At 37.8% G+C, this 17,226-nt stretch overlaps 1 protein-coding gene across 8 annotated transcripts in view; it reads left to right on the top strand.

Moving 5' to 3' along the window:
* The window catches only part of UNC5D (unc-5 netrin receptor D), a 559,482-nt gene extending 543,857 nt beyond the window's left edge, over positions 1 to 15,625 (top strand). For all 8 annotated transcript variants that reach the window (XM_074383881.1, XM_074383880.1, XM_074383877.1 and 5 more), the window contains one exon: positions 9,430 to 15,625. In XM_074383881.1, coding sequence (XP_074239982.1) covers positions 9,430 to 9,634 — 205 coding nt within the window. In that variant the 3' untranslated portion in view covers positions 9,635 to 15,625. The remainder of the gene's footprint in view (positions 1 to 9,429) is intronic.
* The last annotated feature ends 1,601 nt before the right edge of the window (positions 15,626 to 17,226 follow it).

The following is a 17,226-nucleotide window of genomic DNA, read 5'->3' as shown; positions in this document are numbered from 1 at the left end:
GTTGAGTATAAGATGCAGACAGAGCACCTGCTTCACAGGCGGACCAGTAAGTGTGGTGGTTACTTGGTGACCAGGGGCTGTAAGTATTTTCATTCTTGAGTTTGGAGATTTACTATGATCATACTAAACTAAGGTTCTGCAGGTTAGAAAACACATTCTAGCCTTCAAACAATGGGTATGAGGCAGCCATTTCTAAAAAATCAGTCCTCATGCCCTAAGTAGTGCTGAGAAAGCTGACGATGTCAGTAGGTCTAAATAAGAATGTTTTTATAATTTGAGAAAGTCAAATCCTAGGAATGATTCATCTAATTTATGAGAGAACATTTTAAGTGATTAACTATTTCCTTATCAAGTTTTATTAGCTGGTTCTAGAAACCAGATGACTCTTCTTAGAAGAATGATTGCATAGGGAGATAGCATGAAACATAGGTCTTGTAGTCAAAATACAATAAAGCCCAAATCAGATTTTTCTGATTCTGGTCCAGTGTGGAGTTATGCAGGGTCTAAAATTTAAAAAGCCCTTACAGTGGAGTCAGAGGGACCCAACACAGCAAAGTGGAGGATGTTTGGGTTTCATTTTGTCAAAGTCAATGACTCACGAAACAATCTGCTAATATGAAGCTGAACACAGACAGCCCTGGGACACGTTTAGCCATGAACAAGCTATATATGGTTTGTAAGTGGCAGGTGTCCGTCCTAAAGGCAATATGGAAAAGAAGCTTTTTATGTTCTTCCAAAAGAACTAAAGCTATGCTCCTATTGTGAGCTCTAGGGGATGTTGACAAGGAGTGTCACATTTCTTCTAGGCAGTGTGTGTGTATGTGTGTGTGTGTGTGTGTGTGTGTGTGTGCACGCGCTAGGCTTTGAAGGAACAAGTTCCCTCCTAGAAGCTAATTTTTTCAGAAAAGACAGTCATGCCAAAACCCCTTTATAGCCTAACTAGTCCCCTTAACAAGTGCTGTTTCAAATAGTACTGAAAAAAGTTAACTATGTCAGTATGTCTAAGGATGTTTTCATAATTTGAGAATGTAAAATTCTAGAAATGATTGTATCTAATTTATTAGTGTCCTTTTAGTGATTGTTTCTTCCCAGTTATTTGTGAGGTTTTGTCATCTTTTCATTTTCCGAACTGAGAAACTGTCATAAGCTTATCCTGTCAGGAATGAAACTGGAGAATTGAAAACAGACCGCAGCTGACCTCGTTCTCATTTGGCAACAGACCTCAAGGATCCAGGGCTCTCATACATTTCCAAAGAAGAAAGAATTCTTGCTATTATTATTATTTTTTTTCCCCAAGAAACAGATAATGAAATAGGTAAAAGGATAATGATGAGGGAAATTTTATTGCCAAATTAATTGGCCTGAAATGATTAATGCACCACTTTTAGAACAAGGCAGACTGGAACTCAGCATGTTTTCAGGTGCCCATCTCCTTCCCTTTCAGGTTTTCCATGCCAGCTTCCTCTCTGGAAGATGCTGGGGGCAGCAGGGATTATCTAGTGCTCACCTCTTGCTTAGTCTTTTAAAATGCTGCACTGACTCGCTTTGTCCTGCAGGTGGCTTTGCTGCTTGTTGACTACCCAGCGAAGCTGAAGTTTGGGGATAAGAGCTTGATGAATGGGCCAAATGCTTATGGTGTGTTCAGTGACTGCTTTTGAGGATAAATGGCTTTTCTCTTCTATTTGCATTTAAAGAAGGATATGGAGGGTTGGTTTTGGTCACATAAGAGGCTTTCAGTAAATTAGACAATTAAAATGATAGCAGAGATATTAATATTTTTCCGTTACGATTATGTTTCAATTCCCTATTTGGTGCTATACAGTTTGATTATACACTATTTTTGTAATGATGTTTTCCAATTTATTACAGGCAGCTTAACTTTGTTTTTACTTTTTGTGCTGACAAACTACTCAAAAAGATCTTTTAAAAATAAGCTTTTTAGCAGCTAAATTGAAAACAGTGGCCAGGCGGGGTGGCTCACACCTGTAGTCCTGGTACTTTAAGAGGCCAAGATGGGAGAATCACTTGATCTCAGAGAGCTCAAGGTGAGCCCTGGTAACGTAGTCAGACTCCCATCTCTACCAAAAATATCCTTTTTAAAAATTACCCAGGCATGGTGATGCTCACCTGTGGTCCTGGCTACTTGAGAGGATCACTTGAGCCTGAGAGGTCAAAGCTGCAGTGAGCTATGATCACACCGCTGCACTCTGGCCTGGGTGATAGAGTGAGACCTTATCTTGTGAAAAAAAAAAAAAAAAAAATTCTGTCAGATGTAAGTTGCAACAATTTCTAGACTATAAACAGTTAAACTTGCTGTCTTAATGTCACAGGTACAAGTGTTCCCTTCTATGTGAAAGTGCTGGGCAAAAGCTCAAATTCTGAAGGAAATTATTCCATGTACCTGGGTTGAGGAGTCTTCTCTACTAAGGACTTGGGGCTGCAACTCAGATGCAATCCCCTCGTATGTTTTAGTATGAAATTCATTCTCACACACAGTCACGAGAAGAGCTTATAAGCTTGCAAATAGGTAGATTGTCCTCTTGGTAGCACGGTTCTGAGTAACTGAAATAAAAGCTTTGTTATCTGGAATTTTGAATAAAAGAGAGGCCCTTACAGACTAAGAAAACAGCTGGACAGATGCCAGCTGGAAGTGCAAGGTGCCCTTGGTGGCTCTTCAGTGTACCTCCCCAGGGCTAAGATAGAGCCTGAGCCCTGTGCCTTTCTCTCCATTCCTGTTATCTAATCTCTTTGTTAACTGATGGAGGATTTAGATGTACTAGTCCCTAAGATATTTGCATTTGCATACTCAGGGATTTGGGAAGATCTGAAAGCTTTCACACTCCTAAAGAAAGGGTGGTATCTCTAGCCACTTTTCCTTTTCATAAAATTAGCCCTGTGTTGCAATAATTTATAAAGACCTATAAGGCAGAATTCTATCCCGGTTCCCCAATTCTCCACCCTGCCTTTATACAGCCAAAAAAGAAAACAGAAAGCTCAATAACTATTTCCAAAAATCCTCAAATCTAAAGTTTTATTATTTTAAACTTGTTATTAAAGATGTATTTTGAAAATTAAGATTCTATATACAAATTTGGTTTTAACTCATAGACACCATTATAAGTTGGCCTATGTCTAGCAGGTGAAATTAGTAAGGTAAAGATTCAGAAGTTTCTAGTATTGCCCTGGCTTCTACATAAAAAAATGGGCTTTTAATTGAGGCCAAGGGATGGAGATAGAGAAGTCTCTGAAAGATAAAATTAATCATGGTAATAAAACAAATCCCCTGGAACTCAGGTGTATAGAAAGCATGTACACTCAAGAAAACAAAATTAGATTTAATAAACTATTAGTACTCAATGCACTTACATGGATGAATGTATTGGGCTGTCTTTGCCCAAGCTTTAATCAGCTTGTCCCTGTATTTTACAGTTTATCTGTGCTCACTCAGAGTTCCAAAGGAAAAGATTAAAGTCATTGAGTCCATAGGGCTTAGGGAAATGAATTAAAGACAAAATGATGCTAAAGTAAATTCCAAAAATTTAGAGATTAGAATGTTTAGGCCAGGCACAACAGCTCACACCTATAATCCCAGCACTTTGGGAGGTGAAAGCAGGCTGATTACTGGAGGCCAGGTGTTTGAGACCAGCCTCTGCAACATGGTGAAACCCCATGTCTACTAAAAATACAAAAATTAGCTGGGCATGGTAGCACATGCCTGTAAGCACAGCTACTTGGGAGGCTGAGGCATAAGAATTGCTGGAACCTGGGAGGTGGAGGTTGCAGTGAGCTGAGATCACGCCACTGAACTCCAGCCAGGGAGACAGAGCAAGACTCTGTCTCAAAAATAAGATAATTAACAAATAAAAAAATAGAAAGTAGATTGTTTACATCTGCTTGTTATATAAGATCTTAATGACACTACAAAAAAATAAATCTTAGTTTTCAGAGTTACCTCCATTGATCAGAATTTGAAAAGGGTATGATGAACGTTCCCTGAAGTTCAATGCATAAAAAAAGTGAATCTGAAGCATCTAAGATGAGGCATTAAGCATTTACATCCTTAAAAATTTGTCAAATAAAAAAATAAATTTTTCAGACATCTATCTGAATATTCAGGATTACTGTGTTTGCAGATATTCTGGTTCCATTTCAGAAAAAAATCAAACACATTCAGGAAATTGCTTAAAATCAACTATTGCTGTGAATTCAGTTTTGTTGTACTGTATAAACAACGTTCCCTAAATGGTATGTTCATTTACCTGCCAGTGCCCAAATGCACCAGTGTTACGATGATGAGAAATGGGTCACATAGATTAGGATTGGAAAAATTTCACAAGGAAATGAGATGAATATATGACATACCAGTTTTCATCAAATCATAACGCATTTGCACACATGTAAGCAGCAAAATAATGCAGCTATCTTTGAGAAATAGCCTATTGCATTGAAATTTTAGAGGGGTTTTTTTTTTTAATATATATTATTAGTTTTTTAGATAGAGTCTCACTCTGCCATCCAGGTGCGATCTTGGGTCACTGCAACCTCTGCCTCCTGGGTTCAAGCAATTCTTGTGCTTTAGCCTCCCAAGTAGCTAGGATTACAGGTGCCTGCCACCACACCCAGCTAATCTGTGAATGTTTAGTACAGACAGAGGTTTCACCATGTTGGCCATGCTGGTCTTGAACTCCTGACCTCAGGTGATCGTCCTGCCTCGGCTTCCCAAAGTGCCGGGATTATAGGCATGAGCCACCATGCCCAGCCTGTATATTATTCTATTGTTAACAAATAAATGTAATTTAATAGTGTGAGAAACATGCTCACCTGTCCAAACTCAAAGAATAGACTCAGAGGCAGGAAGAACAGCAAAAGTGAGACTTTTAATAACGGCCTTGCGGGATCAGCTGTCTGGTAGGCAGGCATACTCAGGGCAGCTACAACAGGTAATTTATCTCCTAGCACCCAAGTGTCTGCTCCAGTTCCTCACCGGTCGAGTACTGTGGGGTAACAATCTTCCTGGCGTCACCGAAGTTTCATTTTTACCTCATAAGGTTATACCCTGTCACCTTCCCTAAGTTTTGACTTCCTAATAATGAAACTGTCTTCCCTTTTATGAGTGAGCCCTCCTCTACATTCTGTTCACTTATTGTGACCTTCTGGTGCATGAGCTGTGTGGCCTGTTACATTCGTAGTGCTTAGATTTATACCTTGAAAATGGACCATTTAACATGTTTTCTCACAATAGAATGTGTTAACTGAAAAACTGATTCTACTATTTTTAATAAAGTCAACACATTCTTCTATGTATGTATTAAAATTAAGTGGAATTTGAGATTTGTTTATGTTGTGCTGAATGTGCTTGTGCAAATTCAAAGAATAAATCTGAAACTTGCTTTAGGAGCACATGTCACTTGCTGCAGTATGTTCAGAGAGCTGTGCCAAGCGAGTTATGTTTCTGCCTCTTTTGATCATTTAGCTTCCTTTAGCCCTGGGTGCTTATTCCATAAACCAGGACATTTGCAGGACTTTTCAGAACCATGTGACTGGCAGGAGTCCTTCTCCCACCCTTCTCTTCCTCAAGGCAGGTGTACTCATGAACATTTTTAATATTGTATTGAGACAATGATTCATTAGAAGCCTCAAAACCTACTTTTTATGCCTCTCTAAAGGTTCTGTCATTGAGTTTTTAATGCCCTGGTGTTCCTGTCATGTCTTGAAATGTCAAATATCTCCAAACATTTACGAAGAATAAAGTTCTCAGAGCGCCTGAGGCAGGACATAGAGGTAGAAATTCAGCAACTTTGGCCATCTAGTTGTGTATTTTCAAATGCAGGAAGATCAGCCTGATCTTTCAAATCACTACTAGCTATGGAAATCTACTTTGGGTTATAAGACAGTGGAGGAGTGAGGTCAGCATGGCAGCCTGCAGGCCACATCTGGCCCACCGTCTGCTTATATGAAGCCCATGAGCTAAGGATGGTTTTCGTATTTTTAAATGGCCAGAAAAAAAAAAATCAAGAGTAATATTGTGTGCCACACATGAAAACTGTGTGACAATCAGATATCGGTGTGCCACGTAAAGTTTTATTGGGACACAGCCACAGTCATTCACTTAACGTGTTGCTTCTGTCTGTTTTTGCAATACCAAGGCAGAGTAGAGTAGCAGCAACACAGACCATATGTGGCCCCCAAAACCAAAAGCATTCACTATCTGTTCATTTACAGAGAAAGTTTATCAACACCTGGTACAGAATAGAGTGTTAACTCTTAAGGTAAGTAGGATCACAAAGATTCTAGTCATTCCCATAAGGCAAAAGTTCATTGTTGTTCAACAGCAAATACAAAATGTAAATAGAAATCCTTAATAAAATTAGGAGAAAGTACCGCTGCTTTTTTGTTATAGCTGTTGTTTTTGAAACAATAATAGAGATCATAAAGGATCATTTACCCATGCTAGAAACAAAAGAATCTTCATGGTCATCATTCTTAAAATGAACATAAAAGAAGACTGTCACACAGGCCACCCGGAGTCAACTCAGGCCTTATCTCTCAGTTTGCCTCTCTCCCAGCTGTTCCTTCAGTTTGCATTTCTACCTGTTTTTTGGTGACAGTGTTTGTAGGAAGATATTGCAACTTTCCTTATAAACATCTCTACATATCAAGGAAGAAGTGCCAATATTCAAAACGAAGTTTTTGTTTGTTTGTTTTTGTTTTGTTTTTTTGGGACAGGGTCTCACTCTGCTGCCCAGCCTGGAATGCAGTGGTGCAATCATAGCCCACTGCAGTTTTGAACTCCTGGGCTTAAGTGAATCTCCTGAGTATCTGGGACTACAGATATTCACTACCGCACCCTGGCTAATTTATTTTATTTTTGTGGAGAGAGGTCTTGCTTTGTTTTCCAGGTTTTCCTGGCATCAAGTGATTCTCCCACCTGCATCTTCCCAAATGCTAACATTACAGGCTTGAGCCACCACACTCAGCCAATACAAATTTCTTAAATAAGAGGAACTAAAATCTCTTCAACTACTTAAGCAAGGTTTGCTTTGCCATTTCTATTAGTATAGAAATGAATAACCATCAAAGAAAAACAAGAGGAGGAAGGAAAGGAAGAAGAAAAGAAAAGATAAAAGACAAACTACCAAGAATGTTTTTAAGCTGGGCTTCTCTATTTCACAATTAAAGATGTCTATTAGTAGAACTGACCCATAGTGCTATTTGGCAACCAACTGACTGTAAACGGGATCTTAAGACCTTTGAATAAAACAGCACTTTTTTCACTCTGTGTTGTGTGCATGCATCTGTGGCTCCTGTAAAAGGCAACATGTCCTTAAAAGCTTGTCTGTCATCTGAGTGTTCTGGTCTACATCAATCCTATTTGTGACCATAAGCTGGGCATGGTGAGAGAAAGTAATACCATCTTCAAGATAGGAAATATTTGGCTGGCTCTGGAAAACCTTTTCAACTCATCAGAATTTTACCAGAGATGACATTTCTATCCTTACTGTAAAAGTCCCTATGAAAAACAGTGACCTTTAATCTTTTGTGTTGTCTTTGTCTTCGTCATAGCAAAGTTACTATCCTAAAGGTTACCGTGCTTTTACTGACGATACCATGTTATTGAAAAGAATTGTAGGAATCAATTACTTGGCTGAAGATTGTTGAATAAACACCTGTCACTGTATTATCAAAAGTGTGGTAGCAGATTCAGAAAATTAATAGATACTATCCTTGCCCTTCAGATGTTCTTGTCAAATTGGGAAGGCAGAGTTCATGCACACACACACGCGCACACACACACACACACACACACACACAATAGATAAGCATTTTATTCACATGAAAGTTAAGTACAAGCATAAAAAGAGTTCAGAGAAGAGAATAAATGAGAATTGAACCATTGGAAACAGCCAAAAACCATTGGGATTTTGAACCATGGGGACACACACAAAAAAATTGAGTCATTTTTTCCTGAGACAAATCTATGCTTGTTCCTTCCTCCTCCTCTTTACTCCTTGCAGTAGAGAGGTATCGAGGAGCATAATTCAACTTGTCAATTTGTGGGGGCATATGATCTTGATAAACAGGCTAAAGGGAGAAAGTAGACCTTCCTAGTGAACAGAATAAATGAAAAGCAGAAGTAAAATGTTACCTAAGTCAGGGTCAGTGGCTCAAAGAGCAAAAGACGACTGTGTGGAAGAAAAAAAAAAGAAAAAATATATATATATCCATAATACATAATACATATATCCATAATAGCGATAATAGATATATGTAATATTTTATATATATGCACACATATATGTAATGAATAGGGATATCCATATCTAGCTATGGCTATTCATATCCATAGGTAGATCAAGGCCAGACCAAGGAAGTCACTGAAGACAACTAGAGTAGGTATTTCATGATTGAGGAAATAGAATGCAGGGTATATCCGAGTTTGCAAAAACTCTAAAGATTTTGTGTGATTTAGACCATAAAGTGATAGAGTATAAATTAGGTATAAGTAGTAAACATGGAGAGCAACAAAGAAGCTGATGAGTAGGTTAAAAAGAAAAAAATATAAAAGGAAGAATTGAAAACAGATGGTCTAGTGTGAGAGATTAAAAAGACAGCTATAAATACTGGGATACTTGTTCTAGTTAGAAAGAAGACCCGTTAGGAGGCATGGAGATACCAGTTTCTGATGCATTGCATTTGTAAAGGTGAAGGAATCTGTAATTGGAGCAACCCCAAGGTCATTTGGAGATCCATTATTAGTTCACACTAACTTAAACATTGGAGGTACACATTTAGAATACTATCTACTTGGTTTGATAACTACTCCACTTAGTATATAAGCCCACTGAGGAAGGAAAGAACAAGAAATCAAAGATTAAAAACTTGAAAGGCTTTATGTTTGTCTAAGTAGAGACAGGTCAGATACTTGGAAAAAAATAGGAATGAGTGAAAGTATGACATAAACCAATGAAATAGAGCATGTCAAGGGAATGGTCAAGAAGAAAACACACACAAACACAAAGAGTTCAAGGAAGGTGAGGACTCAAAAGACTTGTGGGCAAACATAGTTTCGCATGCCTGTAATCCCAACATTTTGGGAGGTTGAGTCAGCAGGATAACTTAAGCCCAGGAGGCCAAGGCTGCAGTGAGCTATGATCATGCCATTGCACTCCAGCCTGGGTGACAGAGCAAGACCCTGTCTCTAAAGACAAAACAAATCTTGGGAGATGATAACGTTGTTGTTAATATTTCATAGTACAGTTTCAGTTGAGTGCTAGGATACAAACTAGACTGCCCCAGACCTGCCTTAGTATAGCTTTTTACCCCTACTGTAATAATATCTATTAACATATATTTTTAATGCTCTTATTGGAGTTTATTCCTTTATTTTCATATTTTGTTTTGTTCTTCTTTTTAACTCTCTCCATCTAGGAATTTATCTTATTTCGCTACACAAAGTAGCCCATCTGCTGTCATTTTGAACCTGTGGGAGGCTCGTCATCAGCACGATGGTGACCTTGACTCCCTGGCCTGTGCCCTTGAAGAGATTGGGAGGACACACACGAAACTCTCAAACATTTCGGAATCCCAGCTTGATGAAGCCGACTTCAACTACAGCAGGCAAAATGGACTCTAGTCCATTTCCTCCCATGAAACAGAGTGATGGCCAGCTTGGGGACATTTGCTTTAAATGGGAAAGAAAGAGGCCGCTTTCTGCCCAGTGGCATTGGGGAAATTCAGCCTTCATTTACAATCAGATTCCCTGGGTGAAGAAACTAAATTTTTTGTATAGGTAAAACATGTTAATAGGAAAAAGTACGAGCTCTCGTACATAGAAGAGGGCTCTACTGTCTCCTCGGAATCCACATTTGGGTTAATTCTTCACATTTGGAGTGGCAAGGATAAAAGTGAGGGCAGAAGTAGTTGTGGGAAAAGATGAGCTACAATAATGCTGGGAAGGCAGTTTTAAAACAGGTTTTCAATGATGTGCCCAAAGGACCAGCTGATTCTGGTAGTAGACTGTCAGAGTTTTCTACCAACTGGCATCTGTGATAATCAGAAATCATTGTAAAATTGTCTTTTAGAAGCAAAACAGGTTGCCAACCCACATGTATGACTTCAACAATGTCAAGGAGGGCATTTAGAATTTAGAATCTGAGCATATCATACCAGCACCAGCTCCCTTCTCTTCTAGCCACTTAATGGAGACACAATGGAGAGGTAAGACAGACCACAAACTAGAGTACTCCACCTTTTTATTTCTTCCTGAGACAAATGTACCCTTATTCTTTCTTCCTCTGCCTTAGCCCTTGCAGTAGAGAGGTATCAAGGAGCATCATTAAACTTGTCAATATGGAAAGTTGTTTTTTCTAACCCAAAAAAGTGGGACCACCTCTGTTCCCTTCTAAGCCACTCAAATTGCTGAGTGCTATTAGAACACAGCTTATTCCATGGATATGGAGACAGGAGAGATTAAAGCAGGTTCAAAAACACATGAACTGCAGATGTCGTAGGCCTCAGATCAGCTATAATTATAGGAGGCATGTTTTGATCTAGTTCTCTAACATTGTTATCACAAGAAAATGGGTTTTACTGTATTTTTCAATCCAGATTCTTGATATTGTGTAATGTGTTGGTACGATGTCATCACATAATCTCTCAATAAGACTACATGTGATCCTCATTTTGCCTCTTGGGAAATTTGTAGACAGTCTTTGCTCAAAACAATATTTGAGTAAATATACTTGAGGAATACCTCTACCACAGTGTCCCTGAAACCACATACATTGTTTAGGTAGCCTTCACGCTGTGACTATTCAGTCCCCTGAATATGCTTTCTCTATGGAATATGCTTTTCCCTACAGAAAGCATATTCAGGGAGGCTGAATAGTCTATTGCTCTATGACTTTTTTTTTTTTTTTTTTTTTTTTTTACATGAGGTGGCACTGATATTGTGGAGGATTGAAATCCACAGATAATTCATGATCCTCATCTTATCACTTTACTTCGTCTTTTTATCGTATTAAATCATTTTTGACAAGATGTCCTGGTAGACTAAAGATGAACAGATTTGCTCTTGTTCGTCTTCTGGTGGATATTGTAATTTGCTTTCCACAATCAGGACAACCAAAGTCAAGGACCCAAATGAACCACAAGACAGCTAGTCAGCTACTTTGAGGCTGGTTACATTAGAATAAAAAGTGGTCAGGGAATGGGGAAAGTAGGGAGTACTTTCATATCAGTTGGGATATGATCCATATTTTTCAATAATGTTTTTGTAGATCCCTTGTAAAAAAAAAAAATAATAATTTTGCGAATCTCCACGCAAGTGAAAAAGGCCTAAAGATGGGTTGAATTTGTGATACCATGGATAAGGCATGGAATAACTCTTGAATGTGTTGGCCATTTTCTCTAACTAATGTGTGGTATATGTGGTCCCCTGTATTAGATAGAAGGCTTTGCTACATGTAATTCAAAAGCATCACGCTTTTCTCAGGAACCAAAGGCTTATTATGTAAAACAAAGAAATCATCTTAGAACTGTCAAGCATATTTTCACAATACCATATCAAGATCAGAAAAACATCATTTCGCTAGTTTGCTTAACTTATTTGTTTCTTCTAGGAAACAATAGAGAAACAGAATGAAAATGTAAATCATCTGACATCACTGATATAATTTCTGAAAAAGAAAGAGAAGTAGATGGTCAACCAGTCACAATAAGCTAAAGTTGGTTGGCATGGGGTGGCGTGCAGAAGAAATATGCATTAATTGCTGAGTCAAAACTTGGAGAAAGCACATTATAGAGGTTGTGTTAGAATCCATCTTGGAGGATTTTTGTTTTAGACCATCCTAAGCATTTTCCTTCTTCCCTTCTAATTGATGTTGTAATTATTTCATCTATTCTGTGAATCTATACAGGTCTTTAGATGTTTGATATGTTTTAAATATTTGTAAACAGATGAAAATTCTAAATGATTTTCCCTCAAATCTGCCTAAATTATTTTAAGATGAGATGAGATTGTTGTCAATCCTGAATCGGGAGTTCCCTCCCATGGATTTTTTTTTCCTTTGGCCTGGGTTTTATAAACACACTTGAACATCATATCATATAGGTTAACAAAGGAAGAAGTTAACATGATTCACCTCAGACTTCAGCCTTAAGGTTCAATCAAATTCATCCTTCAGCCCATTTTGTTTCTTCTTTATGTTTTTCTCTTCTACTTATTTCTGCTAGGATCCTACATAGGATTTCTATAGAAATGTAAGAAATTCTGTGGTCGCTGCATGTCAGGATTGTACAGCACTTTTATAATGGAATTTCAAAGAGAACCTTATGTTTGTGAGATTTACACACCAAGGTGTGGGGAGGAGGTGGAATTGCAGATCAGATAAAAAGTTAGGTTACACTTGAACTTACATTTATTCACTGTGACCTAAATTTAGTCCTATTGTAATATTTGTTCACTACCACACAAATGCCCCTCTTCAAAGAGATTTATTTATCTATCCAAATACTTAATTTGGAAGTTTTATTCTGTTGCAGAATGAAGCAAAATTAAAAGTGGCCTTGAGTATTAGGTAAGTTACTTATTTTTTTTTTGCAAAAATTATCCCACTCTATGTCAAATCTTTCAATCCTCAAAGGCATTTAAGTCTAATAGTCATACTTTAAATATAGCTTTAAATTATGCCACCAAAATGGTGCACTTCACAGCTTCACCAGACTGTAGCATCATAAAGTTAATTTACAGTTTTTACAACATGCTTGTACAGTCTTACTGGTTTACATTAAAATCCTTTAAGCCAAAAGAAGCTTGCTCTATGGATTTAAATGCAAACTTCATTTACCAGTGCAAGAAGTCTCATAAAACTCAGATGTACTCCCACAAAAATTTTATTGGCCTTTTTGTAAGAGATGAAAAAGAATTGACACAGTTCTCTTTAAAGAGAACTTTTCTTCTTCTTATTTTTATCTCCAGGTGGTGTCTTCTGCCGAGGTGTCTGTATTTTTCTTTCAATTATCTTTGGGAGGGGATATTAAGTCAAATCACTAAAACAGGGTTCTCTTTGCATTAAAAGTTCTGGATTTATTGTAACTATTTTCCTTGACAAACATTCTCAGCATTAGGATTGATAAGCAAATACAGATGATTAAAATAGGATCATTGGTTTTAGATAGAGTTTTCTACTTGCCAAACTTCTGGCAAACATACCTGTGAATTTTAAAATGTTATAAAAATCTCTTAATATGCTTTTGTTTTCTTTTAGCCATTTTCCCTTCAATTTCTTAGTCCTTCTACCCTCTGTAAATGTATTGAGTGATATAGCTATCAGATGTGTTGAAGGCAAAGTCCTCGCAGAGGTTTGTTCCAGCTCTGTAGAGGTCACAGGAATCGTGAAGGAGCTGAGAAATCTTCCACTCCGGCCTACTGTGTGTGGCCCATTGTCATTGTTTCCTCATGAAACACCGCAGAGTTTGAATCCTCAGTAACCCTCATTGACTGGACTAGAGGTGATGGCCACAGCAAATGGGAGAGCAAAATGTTGGCCTACAGAGGATGACACAATTGTATTTGCCTTTGGTGTTACTTGCTGTAGCGCTGTATTTTAAAATCGATGCTTTAGCAAAAAGCTGAATGGCCACCGTTTCTGTATTTTCCACTGTTTTGTCTGCATAGAATTTTCCTGAACTACAAGCAAAAATGTATTTTGTCCAATGTCACAAAAGTGAAAATGTTGCTAATCTTAGACGTGTTGCATATTTTGTGTTTTTACGTTCCAAACTATTCCGAAAGCTGCCGTTACAAAGCTGTTTGGCTGTATTGACAGCATGTGGTGTTTTTGCAAAAGCAATTCTAGGAGAGCCAGTGTCTACCATGAACTCCTCACATCCCCACTCCAGGGTCATTTGTAACATCTAAAATGGCAACTTGTACACTATAATTCTTCAAAAAATAGCAGGGGATGGAAACCAGACCTGGCTGTTAGTCACTAGTGTGTAGTACCGTGATCTGAAGTAGGAAATTTAACTCACTAGAATAATTGTGGTTTTTGAAGCAGCTACTCATTGCTTTTTCCTTTTGCTGTGAAGATCATGGATTTGGAACGTCCTCATGAGGTGGACTTAAGGCAGTAACATTTAAACTTCATGTCCTAGCACCCGCCCTCCATCTGACCCAAAGACAAAAAAGGTAGTAAGCTTCATGATTACACCCAAGTATAAAAATTCCCTTCCCCATACTAATGATGAGTTCAGCAGGGCCCCATATTATTTTTCAAAAAAGTTATGGCTTTGAATGATAGACTGTATTACTAAATTCGGTAAGACAGTTCTTTGCATGAAGGGGAAGGTATGTCAAAATACTTTCACAAAAGGCATGATTACAATGAAAATGCCCTTTTGCCTCCAGCTTTGGTAACCCTAAAAAGTATTTCACTAATTTCAAGCACTGTTTACACTAAAATCCCCAAATTGGCCAAATTATATAATTCTCTTAAATTTTAATATCTGTAGGTGGAGATTTAACTGTGGTTCTGGTGAACTGTAGAAAGGAGAGGTGATATTTGAGGGGATTTTGTCAGCAGAGTATCACGCTTTATGACCCCATTACTGAAACACAGACATTACAATCAGAAATAGATCTAATAATTCCCATATTCTTCCATTAGCTAGTTCCGATGATGCTGAGAGAGAGCACACACCCTGTGCCAGGTGTCAGGAACATAAGCCTCAGCAGAGGGTAACTGAGAACTTTCAATCAGAAACACCCTCCAAGGCTTATCCTAGATCATATAGGTCACTCCCTTTCAAAACTTTTCTATACAAAGGTGGGAAAGCACTCAGAATCTGGGAACTTTCTGGTTGGAAAAACAATGTTCTCCTTTTCCGAACTGGAATAAAGACTCAGAATTACCCATTCTTCATAATCATGTCTGATTGGTACATGCACTCCAGGAAGTCTCAACCTAGAAACGTTGCCACCCTCAGCATTTAGAGGAAAACTGGCTCATTCTTCTGACCCAGACTCAAAAACATATGAGGACTTTCGTACCTCCATTTCTGCATGGATGAATTTTAAGACAGATTCATTTTGTTCTGTTTATTTTGGGAAGGTGCGTGGGGTGTTCTTTCAAGTGATTCATATCTCAAACCCATATCACTCTCAACTTTTATTTGATGTGTTCAAAGCCAAAAATTAAAGTAAAATATAAAGCAGGGCTGAACACTTAATTTGACATGAAGCTGAAGGAGTGAGCAAGCCAGAGGAGAGAGGTTGAATGGAGCATGGCCTTGGCTTCATACCACACTTTTTGTGCCTTGTATTATCAATGTAAATTCTGAATGTTGTATAGTAAATACTTGGATGGACTTCTTAGAAAAGGCTGCACTGGCTTCTTTTTCAGCACATGTACATATCTATAAATATATATACATATATATTTGGTAATGCCAAACAGCTGTGTTATATTGTATTGAACAAAATGGACAGTTTGGATGTTTTATGTAGAGTTTGCAAAAAAAAAAAAAAATACAAAACTGGATGGTTACAGACTTTTCAAGATAAATGTACAGACGTAAATTACTGCATATCAGTTATTTATGAATAAAGAGTCTTTTATTGACATTTTAGGATACTACATGAGTGGCACTTTGAAATCTCGATGAGGATGAGATTTGTATACTGCCTGCCTGCCGTGTCCTAGCAGGAGTTGAAATTCTCTCTGAAAGGGCAGTTTTCAAGTATCTGTTAACATATGGAACCAAATTCCTTGCTCAAATCTCAAGAGTGAGGCAGTGTTGTGAGGCTACTGGAAGCAAGAAGACTGTCTTTCTAACACCCTCACTCTGGTACACACACACACACTTCCTTGGGACATAGTTTTATACAATCCAAGGTCATCATAGCCATTCCATAATTGGAATACTGGAATATGAATCACCTTATTTCTCAAAAATGCTTGGATTAATTTTCCAGACTGTATTGAACATTTCTGCCCTTCTGTGGGAAAATATTAATAGGTATAAGTGTTGTACATTCCAAATACATGTGGCTGATTAAACCTGTTCTAAGTGGTTTTAAAATGCTGCCAGCTTCCCCAAATTTACTCATAACTACCTAGAGAACAGGTCAGAGCCAGTCGAACCAGAATGATCCACCCAAAGATGGCTTCTGGTCTACTTATAATTTTTTAAAAAGGTCAAAAGTTGGTTTAAACCAGATTTTTAAAAAATACCATTTCCAAAGGAAGATAACTTTTTTTTTTCAAATTAAGTTTAAAAAGCTGTGAAGTAAAATAATATATTCTCAACACTAGATTTTTGAAAACCTTTATGTATATGACAGCCAGGCACAGTGGCCCATGCCTATAATCCCATCACTTTGGGAGCCCAAGGTGAGCAGATCACTTGAGGTCAGGAGTTCAAGACAAACCTGGCCAACACAGTGAAGCCTTGTTTCTACTAAAAAGAATATAAGAGTTAGCTGGGCATGGTGGCACATGCCTGTAATCCCAGCTACTTGGGAGGCTAAAACAGGAGAATCGCCTGACCCAGGAGGCAGAGGTTGCAGTGAGGCAAGATCATGCCACTGCACTGCAGCCTAGATAACAGAGTGAAACTCAATCTCAAAAAGAAAACCTTTATGTATGTGGTATATCTGAAGGAGGGGAGTCTATGCCACACTTCCTAAGCCCTGTTGATGATGTCATTCTTTTTCTTATGGGACTACTGGGAACAGATAAGAATACCTACGAAGAGGCTATGCATGGTTCCAACAGTTCTTTCTGACCACTTTAAGTCAGACAGAGCTTTAATGCTACTTAAAATATATTTAATCTACTGACTGAATGAAAATCAGTTTAAATTAACTTAAACAAGGTAAATCAGTTATAGTTATGCAAAACCAGACCCAAAATTTCAGACTTATTTGAATAGTTAGAGCAAATAAATCCAATTTGAGTTCCTCAAAATAGATTTTAACTAGAAGAATGATGTGACTAGCATGAAAATCTGGATATAACTAGTTCATCTGGATGAAAGCATAACAGATTGGCTTGAACTTGTAATAAACTATTTAAAAAATTGAATCTTCATTTAAAAGCTGCTTTATTGAGTTAGGAACGAATTTTAAATGGATTAACTTAGTTTGCATGAAATTATGCTTGTTTTATTTAGTGAACGTTTGTTAGAATTTGATTTTATTCTGACAGGGGTTTACTCATTCAC

The sequence above is a fragment of the Saimiri boliviensis genome, chromosome 13 (assembly GCF_048565385.1).
Source record: "Saimiri boliviensis isolate mSaiBol1 chromosome 13, mSaiBol1.pri, whole genome shotgun sequence".
NCBI classification, from domain to species: Eukaryota; Metazoa; Chordata; class Mammalia; order Primates; family Cebidae; genus Saimiri; species Saimiri boliviensis.
Note: the sequence above shows the minus strand (reverse complement) of the source record. Positions and strands in the feature narration are given on the sequence as shown.